The 21250-nt window shown below is 40.2% G+C and overlaps 1 protein-coding gene across 1 annotated transcript in view; it reads left to right on the top strand.

Annotated features, from left to right (window-relative positions):
• Positions 1-20846, top strand: part of LAMB4 (laminin subunit beta 4) — a 110078-nt gene extending 89232 nt beyond the window's left edge. The window contains exons 30-34 of the mRNA XM_073009250.1: positions 2246-2453; positions 6380-6518; positions 9696-9869; positions 11476-11629; positions 20221-20846. Of these exons, the coding sequence (XP_072865351.1) occupies positions 2246-2453; positions 6380-6518; positions 9696-9869; positions 11476-11629; positions 20221-20360 (815 nt within the window). The 3' untranslated portion in view covers positions 20361-20846. The remainder of the gene's footprint in view (positions 1-2245; positions 2454-6379; positions 6519-9695; positions 9870-11475; positions 11630-20220) is intronic.
• The last annotated feature ends 404 nt before the right edge of the window (positions 20847-21250 follow it).

Here is a 21250-nt window from a genome sequence, read left to right as displayed (position 1 = left end):
GCCCATTCAGTATGATGTACTAGAACTTTTTTAATTAAAAAGCTGCTGTTTCTGGCTGGGCGTGGTGCCTCACACCTGTAATCCCAGCACTTTGGGAGGCCGAGGCAGGTGGATCACCTGAGGTCAGGAGTTTGAGACCAGCTTGGCCAACATGGCAAAATGCTGTCTCTACTAAAAATATAAAAATCAGCTGGATGTGGTGGTGCACGCCTGTGATCCCAGCTACTCGGGAGGCTGAGACTGGAGAATCGCTTGAACCCGGGAGGCGGAGGTTGCATTGAGCCGAGATCATGCCACTGCACTCCAGCCTGGGCGATACAGCAAGATACCATCTCAAAAAAAGAAAAAAAAGAAAAAGAAAAAGTATGTTTCTTTAAAGAGCCAACTCCCTGATTTTATTTAAAATGTCATTTTACTTTACTCACAAAAAAATTCTTGTCACATTGCTTCAAAAATATTACAGAAAGTAAAATATTTCATTTATGTTAAGAAAAATAGCTAAAGCAAAATGACTACAAGCAGAATATATACTCATGTCATGTCACTCAAATGCTGAAAATCATTTTTGGCTCCCACTATTCTCTGAATAAAGTCTAAGTTCCTCAGCCTCTGATACAGGGACTTGTGCCATCTGCTCCCAGCCCTTCTAAGCACACTACTCTCCTGCCAAGAGTGATCCATGCACTGTTTCTTGTACCACCATGAGCTTTAGCTCCTGTAATTCTCTCAGTTTAGAATATCTCTTACCCCTCCCCATACAGTCTCCACAAGTTTAACCTGCTGTCCTCCCAGGCGCAGTTTCAATGCACCTGAAGTCCTTCCTGGATTATTTTCCCCTTCCTCTGAACCCCATAGCGTTTTGCCTTATATTGATCACTTCTGTTCCTATGTGATCAATATTTGTATATAATGACTTATAGGCCCTCACCTGACGGCAAGCCCCCTGAGGATTAGATCCACATCTAGTTCATCTCTAGCTTCCCTACAGGAATTGTAGATGTTCAGTAAGTAGCTGAAGAGTGACAAATGGCTTTGCTGTAACACAGGGGTATCCAATCTTTTGGCTTCCCTGGGCCACCCTAGAAGAGGAAGAATTGTCTTGAGCCACACATAAAATACACTAACACTAACAATGGCTGATGAGCTAAAAATAAAAATAAAATCACACACAAAAAAATCTCATAATGTTTTAAGAAAGTTTATGAATTTGTGTTGGGCCAAATTCAAAACCGTCCTGGGCCACATGTGGGCCCCGGGCTGTGAGTCAAACAAGCTTGCTCTAACAGTTCATCTTCCACATTAGTTCTCAATAGGGGCCAAATTTACTTTTCTGGAAAGTAGAGCGTGGATGTATCTGAAAGTTTCTTTGGTGGGGCACAGTGGCTCACACCTATAAATCCCAGCACTTTGGAAGGCCAAGGCAAGCAGATCATGAGGTCAGGAGATCAAGACTATCCTGGCCAAATAAATAGTTTAGTACAACTATTTTGTACTAAAAATACAAAAAAATTAGCTGGGCATGGTGGTGTGTACCTGTAATCCCAGCTACTCAGGATGCTGAGGCAGGAGAATCACTTGAACCAGGAAGTCAGAGGTTGCAGTGAGCCAAGATTGCGCCACCACTGCACTCCAGCCTGGCAACAGAGTGAGATTCTGTCTCAAAAAAGAAAAAAAAAAGTTTATTTATAACATGCTATTCACATGTTCCTTTACTCTGTATTGTCTCACTCCAATCCCAGAATAGGCCTTTGAGTCTAGTATCAGGTACAATTACCCAATTACATAGATGACCAAAAATCGTGAGCCTTTTTAATGTCATGGAGGACCAGAATCCAGTTTTGTTGACTCCAAACGCAGTGCTTCTCCAATGTCTCATTCACTGTGCTTGAATTTTCATGACAGGTATCTAAACATGTTAATTGCTTTTGAGTATGCACTTATAATAAATCATCCTCAGGGCATTTTGTAGAATACACACAATGTTCCAAATCTGTAGTATTTTGTTTTTCCAGCAAGCACTTGTTCAGCAAGTATTCAGCACTCAGCCAGCAGTGTTTCTTCCAGAGACAAGGGACAGCTGAGGATGAAGAAGAATCTATGGGACACCTACAATCTAATCCCTGTATTCTAGGAACACATAATCAAATCCTAGTGCCGTTGGCTGAGACATCATTGTGGTTATACTTTTAAGATACAGTATTTGTTAAGGAGACATGATTACCTAAAACCCTCCTTCTTATTTAAGAGGAAAACGTGCCTCCAGAAGACATCGAGAAGGTTGCAAATGGTGTACTTGACATTCACCTACCAATTCCATCCCAAAATCTAACGGATGAACTTGACAAAATACAGAAACTTATGCAACTCTGTGAGGATTACAGGTCAGATGAAAACAGGCTAAATGAAGAAGCAGATGGAGCCCAAAAGCTTCTGGTGAAGGCCAAAGCAGCTGAGTAAGTACTGTATTAATATTCTTATCTTGCTCTAACAGACCATCTGCTGAAAGGACATCTGGAAAATATTCGCTTAGGGAGCTATAGCATTCAAATGAAATTACCTTCTGAGAGTTCAGTGTCCAAGTTGAGGGCTGAGCTCTCTTTGGAGATACCCCAGGAAGCTGGGTGACTGGGCGGCAGGGTTCAGGGATGCTTTCTTCCTGTTTTCTTAGACTCGAAATGCCTTTCCAGTGGCCTGATACCTTTTTATACCAATAAATGTTAAATACTCATTATATGCCAATATTTTAACAGGTGGTTGGAATATTGGTATAGTTTTTCCCTTATTTATGTTTGGTATTTTCTAAGTTTACTATACTAAGCAGTACTTTGAAATCAAAATCTTTTTAAAAAGTCTGATATTTCACTCCCTCAGTACATTCTCAGTAAAAAGATATTAAGTTGGTGCAAAAGTAATTGCAGGTTTTGCCATTGAAAGTAATGGCCAAAACTGCAATTACTTTTGCACCAACCCAATGTAATGATGGGGAACGGAAGAAATGGACACTAGAGTTCCAGGAATACTGCAAGATGAAAATGGTATCTATGCTAGACAGAATTAACTAACTCTCGCCTTTTGTCCTATTGACTTAGCCAACCAAAAAAAAAAAAAAAAAAAAATCATGTTGATGTTTTTATGAGCATGGGGTGCTGTGGGTCAGGGTTACAGGATCAGTTAGGTGGTGGCCATCTCAGCACCCCCCATCACTGAGATCTGACCCATTGTCACTGTCTCATCATCCACATGTACAAACGAAGTGCACCAGATTCATCCAAAAGTCCAACCCCTTCCAGGTTTAATATTTAAAACCAGGAAGATTAACTGCACAGCAATTACTTAAGGATTAAGTAGGCCAGGCACGGTGGCTCACGCCTGTAATCCCAGCACTTTGGGAGGCCAAGGCGGGCTGATCACTTGAGATCGGGAGTTCAAGACCAGCCTGACCAACATGGAGAAACCCCGTCTCTACTAAAAATACAAAATCAGCTGGGCATGATGGCGCATGCCTGTAATCTTAACTACTTGGGAGGCTGAGGAGGAGAATCGCTTGAACTGGGGAGGCGGAAGTTGCAGTGAGCAGAGATGGTGCCATTGCACTCCAGCCTGGGCAACAAGAGCAAAACTCTGTCTCAAAAAAAAAAAAAAATCAAGTAGTCACACAGCAATTAAAAGTGATACTGATGGGTTGGGTGAAGTGGCTCAGGACTGTAATCCCAGCACTTTGGGAGGCCGAGGCAGGTGGATCACTTGAGGCTAGGAGTTAGAGACCAGCCTGGCCAACATGGCGAAACCCTGACTCTACTAAAAATACAAAAATTAGTCAGTGTGGTGGCATGAGCCTGTAATCCCAGCTACTCGGGAGGCTGAGGCAGAGAATTGCTTGGACTTGAACCTGGGAGGCAGAGGCTGCAGTGAGCTGAGATCACACCATTGCACTCTAGCCTGGGTGACAAGAACAAGACGCCATCTCAAAAAATAAAAAAGGGTGATAAAAGATGTTTAATAACAGGCAGAGATTCTTATAGTTCAATGGTAATGCTTTTTAAAAAGCAGGTAACATCCAAACTGAACAGGAAGTTGAAAAAAAAAAAGCAGGTAACAATTTATACATGAAAGAGGATCTGAATTATGAAAATAAAAAATTTTGCTACAATATCCTAACATTTTAAAAGATGGCAAGATTACTGGCTTTTTTCCCCTTCTTACATTTTGTTTTTCCTTTTTGGGTATTTTCTAAATTTGCTATAATAAGCAGTACACTGAAAATCTTTTTCTTTTTTTTTTTTTTTTTGCTTTTTTTTTTGCTTTGTAAAAATATTTAATAAATTAATATAATTGTATTCATTTGTTTATTTAACAAGTACTTATTGAGAGCCTATTATTTATTAGGCATGGTCTAGGCATTTTACACAAACAAATAAGACTTATCACTATGCACTGAAGCTTACAGTCTAGTGGGGAAAATGAACATTTAAATAAATATCACATACTCGAAGGTAAGTGTACATATGATATTATGAAAATACAGAGGGTTTGATGAACTCTTCCTGGAAGAATCACAGGGGAAATGATATTTGAACTAAATCTTGAATAAACATAGATCTAAATAAAGTGACTAAAATTATTAACTTCTAGAAAAAAACAGCAGGGAAAGTCTTTGAGACATTGGGTTAGAGAAAGTCTTCTCAGATCACAAAAAAGCACAAACCATTAAAAAATGATAAAATAGACTATTTAAACTAACATTTAAGAAAATGCAAAAGCAAGCCATATACTTGGAGAAGATATTTGTAAGACTGATATTTGACATAACTGAATAGAATGCTTATATCCAAAACACAAAAAAGAGCTCTTAAAATTCAGCAACAAGGGAAAGAACCCAGTAAAACAATGGGCCAAAAAATTTCAACAGACCCTGCCAAAGAAGGTATACAAATGGCCAATTTAGCTTAATTTAACTTAAATTTAACAATTTAATGCTCAATATCATTAGTACTAGGTTAATGCAAAATAAAATCATGAGATATCATTATACACCTACTAGAATAGTTAATGTTTAAAAGAATGATTAAATCTAATGTTGGTGAGAATGTGGAGTAACTGAAATCCTCATGCACTTCTGGTGGAATTTTTTTTTTTTTTTCTTTTGAGACAGGGTCTCATTCTGTCATCCAGGCTTTAGTTCTGTGGCACGATCTCAGCTCACTGCAACCTCTACCTCCCGAATTCAAGTGATTCTCATGCCTCAGCCCCCCGAGTAGCTGGGATTATAGGCATGCACCACCACTCCCAACTAATTTTTTGTATTTTTAGTAGAGATGGGGTTTCACTATATTGTCCAGGCTAGTCTCAAAGTCCTGGCTTCAAGCAATGTACCTGCCTCAGCCTCCCAAGGTGCTGAGATTACAGGCATGAGCCACCATGCCTGGCCTGCAGCAGTAAATTAAAAATCTAAAGGACAAAAAGAATATAATAAAAAGATAATGGTGGCAGGGAATAGAAAAAATGGACACCGGTACCCTAGGATTATCACAAAAATGAAATGCTGGTGACAGTGAGATGATGAGGAGGGAAGGCTCCTGAAGTTTAGAAAGGGAAACAGATTACCACTGGGAGGAAAGGATGAGCTGGGTGATAAAGGGAATATTTTGCAATTTAGCTAACTCTACTGTGGGCACACACATTTCTAATGATGCTTCTGCAAAGGTCTATCTGATATTTCACTCCCTCAGTACATTCTTCTCAAGGTGGCTTTGAGCCCACAGATCTAAGTATTTGGTGATTGTTGACTTGAGGTGAGTTCCTTTCTGCAGAAAGACTATATCACTTGAAATGCTTGTGATTTTAACCTCTGACTGGGCTTCTTAGTGGCTGGAATGTCAGTGAAGCTTAGCTAACTCTGAATAAACAAGCCTGAAAATGCAGGGCCTGTAGTCCTCTCTTTGCTCTCTGTGGGGCCTCTTGACCCTCCCAACCCCCACTCCAATAGAGATTGAGAAAGTGTAGCTCACATTTAAGACATCAGGGAAACTGGAATTCACAGGATAGTTTTTGTGTGTAAAGATTGATAGTTACATCACCCCAAACCTCTCTGCTTATGACAAATCAAAAGAAACAAGACCTGTATCCTTAATTTCCATATTTAACAAAATCTGTGTCTACTGGGTATGAATATATATGTGTGTGGGGTTTTCTTTTGTTGGCATTTAAATATACCTATTTCTCAAAATGAAGACTTCAGCACTTTCTCTTGTTTAAGAGTAATTTAAATTTGCTTAATAATTCAGTAAAGTATTTGGTTGAGTCAAATGAACTCTCTCAAGGTGAAATAAGTGAATAATTATGTATTTATCTAATCTGATGTGTTAATATCTTACCTTAGGAAAGCAGCAAATGTTCTATTAAATCTTGACAAAACATTGAACCAGTTGCAACAAGCTCAAATCACTCATGGACGGGCAAACTCTACCATTACACAGCTGACTGCCAATATAACAAAAATAAAAAAGAATGTGCTGCAGGTATTTGTCCTCTTTGAAACTAACCTGAAATAGGTTTTGAGGGTAGAAACATCACAGTTTTTTTACGTATGCCAATGCTATGCTTGCTTTACAAGTCTGATGGGATTATTATGAGGATAAAATAAGATTTGGGTAGTATTATGCATGTATTTAATGTTCTACAGAGCACTTCTCAGCATCGTCGTATTAATTGTGACCAATTCTGGGGTTATACCAAGGCAGGTACTAACACCAGCTTGGAAATGAGGAAACTAAGACTCGGGAAGGTTAGGTGATTGCCTAAGGTCACACAGCTAATTAGTGGTAGATATGAGGTCAGAGCATCTCCCTTCTGACACCAGGCAAAGGAACAGACTTTTTAAAAGCTCACAAACCAAAGAAATGAGAGTTCACTGTTGTAAGGTTCTTGTAATTAAACGTGCATGAAATCTCATCAGAGCATCCTAAAACTAAAAAAAATCTCATCCAAAAGAAATGCTCCATTTGGCCAGGCATGGTTTCTCACACCTGTAATCCCAGCACTTTGGTAGGCTGAGGCGAGTGTATCACTTGAGGTCAGGAGTTCAAGACCAGCCAGGCCAACATGGTGAAACCCCATCTCTACGAAACATACAAAAATTAGCCAGGCATGGTGGCAGGCACCTATAATCCCCGCTACTTGAAAGGCTGAGGCAGGAGAATCACTCTTCCGGGGGGCGGAGGTTTCGGTGAGCCGAGATTGCGCCACTGCACTCCAGTCTGGGCAACAGAGCGAGACTCTGTCTCAAAAACAACAACAACAACAACAATGAAAAGCAGAAAGCAACAGAACAGGAAGTAATACACCAGGAAATAAAGGGATTGGATAGGAAGAGGTTGCATATATAGGGTAGCAAAAAGGAAGGCCCCAGGATTTCCCCTTCTAGGCATATACTTAGAACAAGGGATAGCAAAACATGACCACAGGCTGTATTGTCTATGGCTCCTTTTGCACTGCAATGACAGAGAGTTAAATATTTGGGATAGAGACTTTATAGGTCACAAAGTATAAAGTATTTACTAGCTGGCCCTTTACAGAAAATGTTTGCAGGCTGCTGCTCTAGGTAAACCACCACATATGCCCAAAGGTACAGGAAGGGACTTTCATTTCTAAAAATGTGGTGAGCCAATATCCTAAGGAACCCTGGTAGTTGAAAAAACACATGAAAATATTAGATTGGCTATTTAGATTTTTTAATGCATAGCTGAATTAGTAAGAAACTTTTGATAGTCTCAGAGGCCAAAAATGACAGGAAAGCATGAATTCAGAGGTAATCAAGCACTAACTTGACAGCAGGCAGCAGGCATCTGCCAATCCCTGGAGCATTAAAGCTTTGGGTTTTAATGGTCCCCATGTATATAAGACAGAAAGCAAAGGCCGCACAGGAGGCAACAAGATTCTTGCATAGAACTGGGACCCCAAATGGCAAAATTCTTAGTGAAATGTTAAAATCTCTCTGTCTCTCTCTGTCTCTCTTTCTCTCTCTCTCTCACACACACACACAGACACACACACAGAGCCAGAGCCAGTAGAAAAACTTGCCCCTGGGTTGGGGAGTAACATCTCCACTAAGATTTGCTAACCACAATTTGTGGCTCCCATACAATTTGGAGGCTAGAATTTACACTACCTGGGTGGCCCTCAAAACCCTAGTATCATTTGAAGTAGCCCTGGGTTGGTAGTACTCCCAGATGCCTGACAGAGGCAAACAAAAATCCCCTCCAAAGGAATGACCTTAAAACCTAGCCATCAAGAATTTCCCCCAAACATGTAAATACAAATTGCCTCTTTAGAATTTTTTTTTTTTTTTTTGAGATGGAGTCTCACTCTGTCGCCTCAGCTGGAGTGCAGTGACGCAATCTTGGTTCACTGCAACCTCCGCCTCCTGGGTTCAAGCAAGTTTCCTGCCTCAGCCTCCTGAATAGCTGGGATTACAGGCACGTATTACCATGCCCAGCTAATTTTTATAATTTTAGAAAAGACGAGGTTTCACCATGTTGGCCAGGCTGGTCTCGAACTCCTGACCTCAAGTGATCCACCTGCCTTGGCCTCCCAAAGTGCTGGGAATACTGGCATGAGCCACTGTGCCCAGGCACAAATTACCTTTAAACAAGAGTCATCAGAAATAATGAACAACAAAATCAGGACACAAGAGACAGAGGATATTACCATTATTGGATACAGAATACAAAATAAGAATGTTTACTATGTTTAAGAAAATCTAAGAAAATATGAAAGTATGACCAACAAACAAGAGACAAGTGCTAACAACCAGCTATATTTGAAAAATATTTAAATAGGATTTGATATGATCAATATAGACATTGAAATAAGAAACAGGCATAAAGTATTATTACTGTTTGTAAGGGAAAAAATTAGAAGCCACTTGCACCAGCTGGAGAATAGGAAATATATTGTTATATGTTCAAACAATGGAATGCTTTAAACTGGTAAAAATGAATGAACTAGAGCTATGTAGATTAGCTTAAATGACCTACATAAGCATAATTTTCATAACTTTTCATTTTAGAAAATCAACTTGCAGAAATATACAATACATTTGTATAAGGTGAAAAAAATTAAATACTATATATTGTTAGGAATACTGCACAGGTTGTAGAAAAAAACCTACAGAGATACATGGAATGACAAAAATTAGATTCAAGACAGTGGTTGTCTTTGAGGGGAGAGAGAAGACATAATGGGGAGTGGTACGCTGAGGGCCTTAGTGCATTGTTAGTGTTCTATTCTTAAACTGGCTGGTGGGTACATGGGTATTTGTTATATTTTTTATTTTTTATTTGTTGTTGTTGTTGAGACAAGGTATCTCTTTGTCACCCAGGCTGGAGTGCAGTGGCACAATCATAGCTCACTGCATCCTCAACCTCCTGGGCTCAAGCAATCCTCCTGCCTCAGCCTCCTGAGTACTGGGACTACAGGCACACACCCCACACCAGGCTAACGTTGTATTTCTCAGACCCTTTTGAATGTCTGAAATATTTTATTATAACATTTTAAATACATGCAACAGAAAAAGTGAAGGCACTATTTTCTTTTCCTTTATACCCAGCATATTTTTCAAGGGGTTAATATATCATTTATCTTCTTGTTTGTTTCATAAAGAGATTGTCCCTTTCTGGTCTTTAAATCAACAACAGGCTGAAAATCAAACCAGGGAAATGAAGAATGAGCTGGAGTCAGCAAAGCAGCGATCAGGGCTGGAGGATGGACTTGCCCTGCTGCAGACCAAGTTGCAAAGGCATGAAGACCACGCTGTCAATGTGAAAGTTCAGGCTGAATCTGCCCAACACCAGGCTGGGAGTCTTGAGAAGGTCATTAGTTCCACCACTGCCACCAAGAGCAGAAAAACAGAGCTTCTTTGAAAGATAGTCCTTTAACCTCAGATTTTTGTGCCATTTCTCAGCGTTTCCTTTGTGCTGGTCCATGACTCAATGGTATATCTTCGAGGGGATCCTGATACACAAAGGATCTTCTGTCTGTAGATGGCAGAAGTCCCTGGCCAAATCGTGTTGGAGTGTTCCCCCCCACCCCCCATCTCTCTATCCTATTATTCTTAGTGGTGTCCTGGTCAAACAGTCCATAAATCAAATTTGCCCTGAACTTCCAAACTTTCACAATTTATGTTGTTTGTCTGAATTGCATGTATTTGCCCTCTATTCTCATTCAGTCACACAACATATAAAGAAAACAATAAATGAAAGTCACCTGCCAAAGAAAATACATCAATTTACAAAAATCAGAATGAGTTAATTAAACGGTTGAGGAAAGTAGACCATTAATTTAGGTTGCTGAAAGAACCTATCAGCTCATTTTCCTCGCAAGAAATCTTTGGTTGGTTGCATTAATATAGTTGCCTAAACAAAAGAAAAATGTTAGTGTTTTTACAATTGGTCTATTCTCCTGCTTTTAATTCCTAACGTGCTGGGTAAATTTTCCACTGAGAGAAATTGAGAACATTTTCTGTGGAACAGAGATTGAGAAAAGTTCTTTTTTTTTTTTTTTTTTTTTTTTTTGAGACGGTCTCGCTCTGTCACCAGACTGGAATGCAGTGGCTCAATCTCAGCTCACTGCAACCTCTGACTCCCTGGTTCAAGCGATTCTCCTGCCTTAACCTCCTGAGTAACTGGGATTACAGCCACGCACCACCACGCCCAGCTAATTTTTGCATTTTTAGTAGAGACGGGGTTTCACCTTGTTAGCCAGGATGGTCTTGATCTCCTGACCTCGTGATCCGCCCACCTCGGCCTCCTAAAGTGCTGGGATTACAGGCGTGAGCCACCGCGCCCAGCCAAGAAAGGTACTTTCTACTCACCCTGTTCCCACTTCCATATTTCATTTCTGGCTCTGGCCTTTATTCATCTACTTAAGCTTCTATGTTGTCAACACACAAGCTAACTCAAAGATTTCCATTCTATTCAAGGGAGGTCTCCATACTACACTTCTACTTCCCCACCTGCCTCCCTTCCTACCTCATTTCTCTCTCACCTTTTTGCCAACCAAATAACATATCCTTGCTGTTTCTAAATCTTCATCACTCACTCTGTCCTTCATTTTGCATGTACAGCTGAACCAGAGATTTGTCAAGGATGGGATTGGGTCATTTCTGTCTTCCACATCCTACCTTAACATAGTGCAGAACAACCAGTTGGTGCCTCAGAAATACTTGCCTTAACACGCAATAACAATTGCTATTTTGAACAAAGAAGTTTTATTTTTAATAGAAGCTGAGATTTTTTTCAACCTGAAAAAACAAACATGCAAATAAAACTCTGCTGGAAATATCAGAGGACTCAAGCTTATTGACTGGATTAAGGTTTCCTCTGTATTCCTTCTATGAATGGTATTAGGAGAATCATCATGCATATAGGTACATGCTTTATACATATTTTCTCATGATGTGAATGTTGCTTGTTACAGGAATTTGTTGAGCTGAAAAAACAATACGCTATGCTCCAGCATAAGACAAGCACTACAGGACTAACAAAGGAAACATTAGGAAAAGTTAAACAGCTAAAAGATGCTGCAGAAAAATTGGCTGGAGATACAGAGGACAAGATAAGAAGAATAACAGGTATCTATTCTTTTATCCATCCTGCCAATTTGATAATAACATCCTGGTACTCTACCTTACTAGTAGAATTTATACCAATGTCAGCTTACAGTTTTATCACATGGGTCCACTGAGGAGAAAGAAGTCGAAATTGGTCTTGTGTTTTGGGGACTGTGAAGTTAACAAGCCTCTTGCATGGATTTGCCTAGAAAGGTTAATGAGCATCTGCCTTGCATTAGTCAAAACAAACTGAGATTTCCTTTGGTCACCTTGAAATGCCCTTTGTTGGCTGGGCACAGTGGCTCACACCTGTAATCCCAGCACTTTGGGAGCCCAAGGCGGGTGGATCACCTGAGGTCAGGAGTTTGATATCACCCTGGCTAACATGGTGAAACTCCGTTTCTACTAAAAATACAAAAATTAGCCGGGCATGGTGGTGGGCGCCTGTAGTCTCAGCTACTCAGGAGGCTGAGGCAGAAGAATTGCTTGAACCTGGGAGGCAGAGGTTGTGGTGAGCCAAGATGATGCCACTACACTCCAGCCTGGGCAACAGAGTAAGACTCCATCTCAAAAAAAAAAAAAAAGCTTTTTTTTCGAACTTTGTTCTCAACTCAACTAGGGGTAAGATGTCTGAAGACATTTTTGCTTGTCGCCCTAGAAGGAACTACTAGCATGTTGTGGGTAGAGGGCAGGGATGTTGCTAAACATCCCACAATACACAAGACAACTGCCTAAACAAACAGTTATCTTGCCCAGAATGTCAATAGTGCTGAGATTGAGAAACCCGGTTCTAACCTAGGTTGTTTATTTTTCCTGTCATGAAAGTAACTCTCCAAAAGAGTCAATATAATCTAGGGCACTAGGTCATCTAGCATATATCTTTGGATAGCAACCCAGAAAGAATCATATTCTGGACAAGGATTTTGATCTAAATGGACATTCTGATGCACACAAAGTGTTGTAAACATAGAATACAGGCTGGGTGCAGTGGCTCACACCTGTAATCCCAACACTTTGCGAGGCTGAGGCAGATGGACTGCTTGAGCCCAGGAGTTTGAGACCAGCCTGGCCAATATGGCAAAACTCTATCTTTACTAAAAATTTAAAAAATTAGCCAGGCATGGTGGTATATGCCTATAATCCCAGCTACTTGGGAGGCTGAGACAGGAGAATCACTTGAACCCGGGAGGCGGAGGTTGCAGTGAGCTGAGATCATGCCACTGCACTTCAGCCTGTGCAACAGAGAGAGACTCTGTCTCAAAACAAAATAAAACAAGAAACATAGAATACATACAATCAGAAAGCTAATCAGAATCTTTTTTTAAACAATTGATATTTATGATTTTGGGGGGCAATCATCATGTCCTTGACTATCTCTAACCATCAAGAAATATCAGATGATGATTGTATAGTTATAATATACCCCTGGTTGTATTTATTATCTTCCAAAACTTTAAAACTAGGAGTATAAGTAACTCTCAAAGTACTAAAGTAACCAAAACTCCTCACTTATAAATGCCTCTTTTTTTATTATCAAATGAGTCTTTGGTCTTACAATCACTTATATCATCACTATGACATGAAAAAACTGAAAATGGAACATTAGTATGGGCCAAAGTCAGGAAAAATGCATACCAAACTGCTAACATTAGTTATCTCTAGGGAGGCAGTGGGAGTGAAGAAGAAACCACTGCTTCTTGCACTTATATAATTGTTTTTAAAGTAGCAGGCTTGTGGGTAATTTTTTTCATATTTAAGTATTTTCATTAAAATTTTGTTTTAACTACAAAACACTAAGAAAGATTCGAAAAACAGATTTTTTTAACCTTGCATTCCATAGACAATACTATGAAAGTCAGTTTTTTTTTATCCTAGATCTTGGTCCTTACTATAGGAGCAAAAACATGGGGAGAATATTTCTGTCCTGTTTTTATGTCATATACAAATTGTTTCCACTGATCCCCATTGACCACAGCTTTTATAGTTCTTGAAATTAGATTGGAAGAGAAGTTGAAGCTACAGGGCTTCTCAGGGAGGTCTAAAATAAGGCATTCTACTGCCTTTTCTCTTTTCCTTTTGAGGCTGTTTTCAGAACTCAGCAAGATAGAAAAATGAGACATTGATTTGGCTGTCTTCCCCATGCTGCCACTTGAGAAGGGACTGAACCACAAGGCTATGCCTGTTCTCCTCTGTTAGGAAGAGGAGCCCCTGGATCCCAGAATGGAGTCCTTGGCACCAACAATGTTGAGAGAGTGGGGAATGGACTCCAGTCTTCAGCCAGGGTCCTTCTACAGAACTTGGGGTCAGTCCGGGTCCCAGCAAGAAACAGAAAGCATACTTCAGCATAATTTTGGATAAAGTATTTAGAAGTAGAGTTGTCTCAGTCATTCATTCACTGCATAATAAATTACCCCAAAATGTAATGGCTTAAAATAACCACCATTTCTTTTTTTTCTTTTAAACTTTATGTTCTAGGGTACATGTGTACAACGTGCAGGTTTGTTACGTATGTATACATGTGCCATGTTGGTGTGCTGCACCCATTAACTCATCATTTACATTAGGTATATCTCCTAATGCTATCTCTCCCCCCTCCCCTCCACAACAGGCCCCAGTGTGTGATGTTCCCCTTCCTGTGTCCAAGTGTTCTCATTGTTCAATTCCCACCTATGAGTGACAACATGCGGTGTTTGGTTTTCTGTTCTTGTGATAGTTTGCTCAGAATGATGGTTTCCAGCTGCATCTGTGTCCCTACAAAAGACATGAACTCATCCCTTTTTATGGCTGCATAGTATTCCATGGTGTATATGTGCCACATTTTCTTAATCCAGTGTGTCATTGATGGACATTTGAGTTGGTTCCAAGTCTTTGCTATTGTGAATAGTGCCACAATAAACATAGATGTGCATGTGTCTTTATAGCAGCATGATTTATAATCCTTTGGGTATATACCCAGTAATGGGATGGCTGGGTCAAATGGTATTTCTAGTACTAGATCCTTGAGGAATCGCCACACTGTCTTCCACAATGGTTGAACTAATTTACACTCCCACCAACAGTGTAAAAATGTTCCTATTTCTCCACATCCTCTCCAGCACTTGTTGGTTCCTGACTTTTTAATGATCGCCATTCTAACTGGTGTGAGATGGTATCTCATTGTGGTTTTGATTTGCATTTCTCTGATGGCCAGTGATGATGAGCATTTTTTCACGTGTCTGTTGGCTGCATAAATGTCTTCTTTTGAGAAGTGTCTGTTCATGTCCTTTGCCCACTTTTTGATGGGGTTGTTTTTTTCTTGTAAATTTCTGTGAGTTCTTTGTAGATTCTGGATATTAGCCGTTTGTCAGATGAGTAGATTGCAAAAATTTTCTCCCATTCTGTAGGTTGCCTGTTCACTCTAATGGTAGTTTCTTTTGTTGTGCAGAAGCTCCTTAGTTTAATTAGATTCCATTTGTCAATTTTGGCTTTTGTTGCCATTGCTTTTGGTATTTTAGACATGAAGTCCTTGCCCATGCCTATGTCCTGCATGGTATTGCCTAGGTTTTCTTCTAGGGTTTTTATGGTGTTAGGTCTAACATTTAAGCCTCTAATCCATCTTGAATTAATTTTTGTATAAGGCATAAGGAAGGGATCCAGTTTCAGCTTTCTACTTATGGCTAGCCAGTTTTCCCAGCACCATTTATTTTTTATTTTTTATTTTTTTTTGAGACGGAGTCTCGCTCTGTTGCCCAGGCTGGAGTGCAGTGGCTGGATCTCAGCTCACTGCAAGCTGTGCTTCCCCGGTTTACGCCATTCTCCTGCCTCAGCCTCCCGAGTAGCTGGGACTACATTAGCTGGGACTACACGCGCCCGCCAACTCACCCGGCTAGTTTTTTGTATTTTTTAGTAGAGATGGGGTTTCACCGTGTTAGCCAGGATGGTCTTGATCTCCTGACATTGTGATCCGCCCATCTCGGCCTCCCAAAGTGCTGAGATTACAGGCTTGAGCCACCGCACCTGGCCCCCAGCACCATTTATTAAATAGGGAATCCTTTCCCCATTTCTTGTTTTTGTCAGGTTTGTCAAAGATCAGATGGTTGTAGATGTGTGGTATTATTTCTGAGGGCTCTGTTCTGTCCCATTGGTCTAGAGCTCTGTTTTGGTACCAGTACCATGATGTTTTGGTTACTGTAGCCTTGTAGTATAGTTTGAAGTCAGGCAGCATGATGCCTCCAGCTTTGTTCTTTTGGCTTAGGATTGTCTTGGCAATGCGGGCTCTTTTTTGGTTCCATATGAACTTTATTTTATTTTATTTTATTTTTATTATTTATTATTATTTTTTTTTGAGATGGCGTTTCACTCTTTTTGCCCAGGCTGGAGTGCAATGGCGCCATCTCGGCTCACCACAACCTCCGCCTCCCAGGTTCAAACAATTCTCCTGCCTCAACCTCCCGAGTAGCTGGGATTACAGGCATGTGCCACCACCCCGGCTAATTTTGTATTTTTAGTAGAGACAGGGTTTCTCCATGTTGGTCAGGCTGGCCTTGAACTCCCGACCTCAGGTGATGCACCTGCCTCGGCCTCCCGAAGTGCTGAGATTACAGGCATGAGCCACCGCGCCCGGCCCATATGAACTTTGAAGTAGTTTTTTCCAATTCTGTGAAGAAAGTCATTGGTAGCTTGATGGGGATGGCATTAAATCTATAAATTACCTTGGGCAGTATGGCCATTTTCACGATATTGATTCTTCCTATCCATGAGCATGGAATGTTCTTGCATTTGTTTGTCCTCTTTTATTTCATTGAGCAGTGGTTTGTAGTTCTCCTTGAAGAGATCCTTCACATCCCTTGTAAGTTGGATTCTTAGGTATTTTATTCTCTTTGAAGTAATTGTGAATGGGAGTTCACTCATGATTTGGCTCTCTGTTTGTCTGTTATTGGTATACAAGAATGCTTGTGATTTTTGCACATTGATTTTGTATACTGAGACTTTGCTGAAGTTGCTTATCAGCTTAAGGAGATTTTGGGCTGGGACAATGGGGTTTTCTAAATATACAATCATGTCATCAGCAAACAGGGACAATCTGACTTCCTCTTTTCCTAATTGAATACCCTTTATTTCTTTCTCTTGCCTGATTGCCCTGGCCAGAACTTCCAACACTATGTTGAATAGGAGTGGTGAGAGAGGGCATCCCTGTCTTGTGCCAGTTTTCAAAGGGAATGCTTCCAGTTTTTGCCCATTCAGTATGATATTGACTGTGGATTTGTCATAAATAGCTCATACTATTTTGAGATATGTACCATTAATACCGAATTTATGGAGAGTTTTTAGCATGAAGGGCTGTTGAATTTTGTCAAAGGCTTTTTCTGCATCTTTTGAGATAATCATGTGGTTTTTGTCTTTGGTTCTGTTTATATGCTGGATTATGTTTATTGATTTAAGTATGTTGAACCAGTCTTGCATCCTAGGGATGAAGCCCACTTGATGATGGTGGATAAGCTTTTTGATGCGCTAGTGGATCGGTTTGCCAGTATTTTATTGAGGATTTTTGCATCAATGTTCGTCAGGCATGTTGGTCTAAAATTCTCTTTTTTTGTTGTGTCTCTGCCAGGCTTTGGTGTCAGGATGATGTTGGCCTCATAAAATGAGTTAGGGAGGATTCCCTCTTTTTCTATTGATTGGAATAGTTTCAGAAGGAAAGGTACCAGCTCCTCCTTGAACTTCTGGTAGAATTTGGCTGTGAATCCGTCTGGTACTGGACTTTTTCTGGAATAACCACCATTTCTTACTTTTCCGTGGGTTGCCTGGATGGTTCTTTGGCAGGTCTCACCTGGGTTTCTCAAGCAACTGCATTGGGCTGATGGCCTATTAAGGGCCAGGTGTGGCTGAGATGCTGGCACTCTCTCCACGTGGTCTGTTATCCCAGGCTGCTTTACAGCATGATTGTTTCAGGGCACCACGAGAGTGAGAAGAGAGGATGAAAGGTTCTTGAGGTCTTGCACCATCAGTTCTTCCACTTTCTATTGGTCAAAACAACTTACAAAGCCAGCCCAGATTCAGGGGCGTGGGGGTAGGAACAGGGTAAGTAGATTCTACTTCTTGATGGGAAGAACTACAAAAGAATGCACAAGAATGAAGGGAAGCCACTGAGGCTGTGGAGGTACTTGGTGACTAGCAGCAGTAAGAAGGCATTAGCCTGTCTGTATCTGAAGGGGCCAGGGAAACAGGAACGTTGCCAGAGCCCTGTGAACACAAGAGTGTTAGGAAAGAGGCCACCCCACAGGAGCCTGAGGGATGGAAGAACTGCCCACACCTCTGTTCTGAACTGGGATGGAGACTGCTCACCCTCCCATCCACTGACCACTTGTCGTCACTGTCCATTGGCCATGTGTGAATGAAAGCCAGAGGTCAAGGGAGCCAAGTGCTGTCATCCAGGAAGGGTAACTTTCCAGAACACAGATGAGGATGGCGAATAGGTCTGGTGTAACCAGCACAATGATATTAACTTTCCTGGTACAAACAGAGGACTTTACTTTTCCTTTAGTCCAAATATGGTTTCAGTGTCAAATCCCCTTTTCAATACCAAATGACCTATATTTGAAAGTTTCGGCCAGATGCGGTGGCTCATGCCTGTAATCCCAGCACTTTGGGAGGCCGAGGTGGGTGGATCACCTGAGGTCGGGAGTTCAAGACCAGCCTGACCAAAATGGAGAAACCCCATCTCTACTAAAAGTACAAAATTAGCCAAGTGTGGTGGCGTATGCCTGTAATCCCAGCTACTCAGGAGGCTGAGGCAGGAGAATCACTTGAAGCCGGGCGGTGGAGGTTGCAGTGAGCTGAGAGTGTGCCATTGCACTCCAGCCTGGGCAACAGGAGCAAAACTCTGTCGAAAGAAAGAAAGAAAGAAAGAAAGAAAGAAAGAAAGAAAAAGAAAGAAAGAAAGAAAGAAAGAAAGAAAGAAAGAAAGAAAGAGAGAGAGAGAGAGAGAGAGAGAGAGAGAGAGAGAGAGAGAGAAAGGAAGGAAGGAAGGAAGGAAGGAAGGAAGGAAGGAAGGAAGGAAGGAAGGAAGGAAGGAAGGGAAAGAAAGAAAGAAAGAAAGAAAGAAAGAAAGAAAGAAAGAAAGAAAGAAAGAAAGAAAGAAAGAAAGAAAGAAAGAAAGAAAGAAAGAAAGAAGAAAGGAAAGAAAGAAAGAAAGGAAGGAAGGAAGGAAGGAAGGAAGGAAGGAAGGAAGGAAGAGAGGCAGGGAGGAAGGAAGGAAGGAAGGAAGGAAGGAAGGAAGGAAGGAAGGGAGGAAGGAAGGAAGGGGAAGGGAGGAAAAGAGAGAGAAAGGAAGGGAAAGGAAGGAAGGAGGGAGGGAGGAAGAAAAGAAGGAAGGAAGGGAGGGAGGGAGGAAGGAAGGAAGGAAGGAAGGAAGGAAGGAAGGAAGGAAGGAAGGAAGGAATCAATCTAGTGACAGAACACTCACCACCTTCCACAGCAGCTCTTTTGTCTTTGAGCAGCCATGACTCCTAGAGAGTTTTTTATATTTAGACAAAATCTTCCTTCATGGAGCTTTACCTGCTAGTTTCCATTTTATTTCCTCAGGATGACAGAGAACACATTTACTCTGCATTCCTAGGTTGGTCCTTCAGATACTTGAAAACAGCCATGGCACATGCTGTGAATCTGCCTTCCTCGTATGAAACATCACCAGTTAATTCAATGTTTGTTTACAGGACAGTTTCAAGTGTCTTCAGCAATCTGATTCTTTTTTCTAAACACATGTTAGTTTGACAGTTACTCCAAACCAACTTGGTATTCATGTGTGATCTGACCAAGTGAAGTGAGACATTTACCTTCCCTCTTCTAGAAGTTTTGCAAAAACTCTAATGTCAGAGTTTCTTTGCAAAATGCTGCCTCATATTATTAACTGTAGCTCTCTATGCGTCTTATATCCACTAATATGGGCTCCTTGTTAAGGTTTACTAGAATTTCTGGATATTTGTTGAATGAAGAATATATAAATGAATGTATAGATGGATGGATGGACAGATGGATGGATGGATGGATGGATGGATGGATGGATGGATGGATGGATGGATGGATCAATGGATCGATGGATGGGTCAATGGACGGGTCGATGGATCAATGGATTGATGGATGGATAGGAGTGAAGCCAAGAAAGGCATCACTTAGCTGTTACTGTTCAGGGACTTCAATATCAGCAGGGAAGAAGAAAGAACACATGACAGTCAGTCTTTTTTTCTGAAAGATGGGAAAACACTAAAGTAAAGAACATGTTTTAAAATGAAGCTAAAATAATAAGAACAAACCTTTGGAAATATAGAACTTCAGCAAGTCCCATCAAGGATGTTATCTGTCTTTTCATTTCTAATGAATTCTAACCAACTACAGCTTCACATTGATAAATGTCTTTAGATATAAAAGTTTTTAGATAAAAATGTCAGTTTGCTCTAATTTATATGAAAACCTTGAGAAGCCTGATGAAAATAGATGTTTTATCCATTGACTCAAAACAGAAAACTAAATATATCTTTGAGAGACATGCAAATCCCTGTGTTTGTTATAATGTGGATATCCAGGAGGAATCTATCAAGTGGAAATGTATCATTTCTTTTGTTTTCTACTTTCAGATTTAGAAAGGAAAATCCAAGATTTGAATCTAAGTAGACAAGCGAAAGCTGATCAACTGAGAATATTGGAAGATCAAGTTGTTGCCATTAAAAATGAAATCATTGAACAAGAAAAAAAATATGCTACGTGCTATAGCTAGGCAGAGTTAAAGTGCAAAAGCTTGTGCCTTTGTTTCTGGTTTCTGATATACAAGCCCATGGGGCTCTGTTGAACCTGTGAAATACTGAGAATGTCTTCTACCTTCCTTCCCCACAGCCCATCCTTATTACACACCTGCTCAGTGTGGTTGGAGGTTGAAATGCCACCAGGAAAATGCCACTTCATAATTGAAATGGGAAAGTAATGAGATTGTCTCTGGTTTCAGAAACTTTTCCTCTTGCCTTCTTTTCTCTTTCCTAACTTAAAAATAACAGGTTCCATATAACAAGTAGAAATTTAAGTAAGTACTCTACTTACTAATAATCATTTCAGTCAAATAAACCTAAACATTAAATAAGTATCTCCAATACTAGGATGGAATACATATGGATGGCATGTACTAGATTGTCCTATATTTTATGTTTATTTGGATTTACTTTTATTTGTAAAATTATTCTTTTGTGAATAAACTGCATAGAATTCAAAATGTAACTTGCTTTTATACCTACTTTCCTACACACTCATTCTCAACCAGGGGATTCTATTTTCCCCAAATGGCACTGGAACAATATTCAAAAAGATAAATATTGAACTACTTCTCCTCATTTATCAGTGGACATTTTTGCTGTCAAATGTGTTGCTTATTTTTAAAAGACTAGCAATCATGTTCTTATTGTTTAGTATAAAAGATCATATTGTCTCGTTTCAAAATGAGTCTGATTTCACACTAACTTTTTTGCATGTATGATTTATAATAGAACAAAATGCTTCTGTTTGTGAAAGCTATCCTTCAGAAAGGTTATTTTAAGGGAGTTTGGTTTCACATTTTTGAATAAGAAATAATAAACATCAACATTGACATATGAAAAAGGAAGATCTGCTGGAGCATTT

The sequence above is a fragment of the Chlorocebus sabaeus genome, chromosome 21 (assembly GCF_047675955.1).
Source record: "Chlorocebus sabaeus isolate Y175 chromosome 21, mChlSab1.0.hap1, whole genome shotgun sequence".
Taxonomy (NCBI): domain Eukaryota; kingdom Metazoa; phylum Chordata; class Mammalia; order Primates; family Cercopithecidae; genus Chlorocebus; species Chlorocebus sabaeus.
Note: the sequence above shows the minus strand (reverse complement) of the source record. Positions and strands in the feature narration are given on the sequence as shown.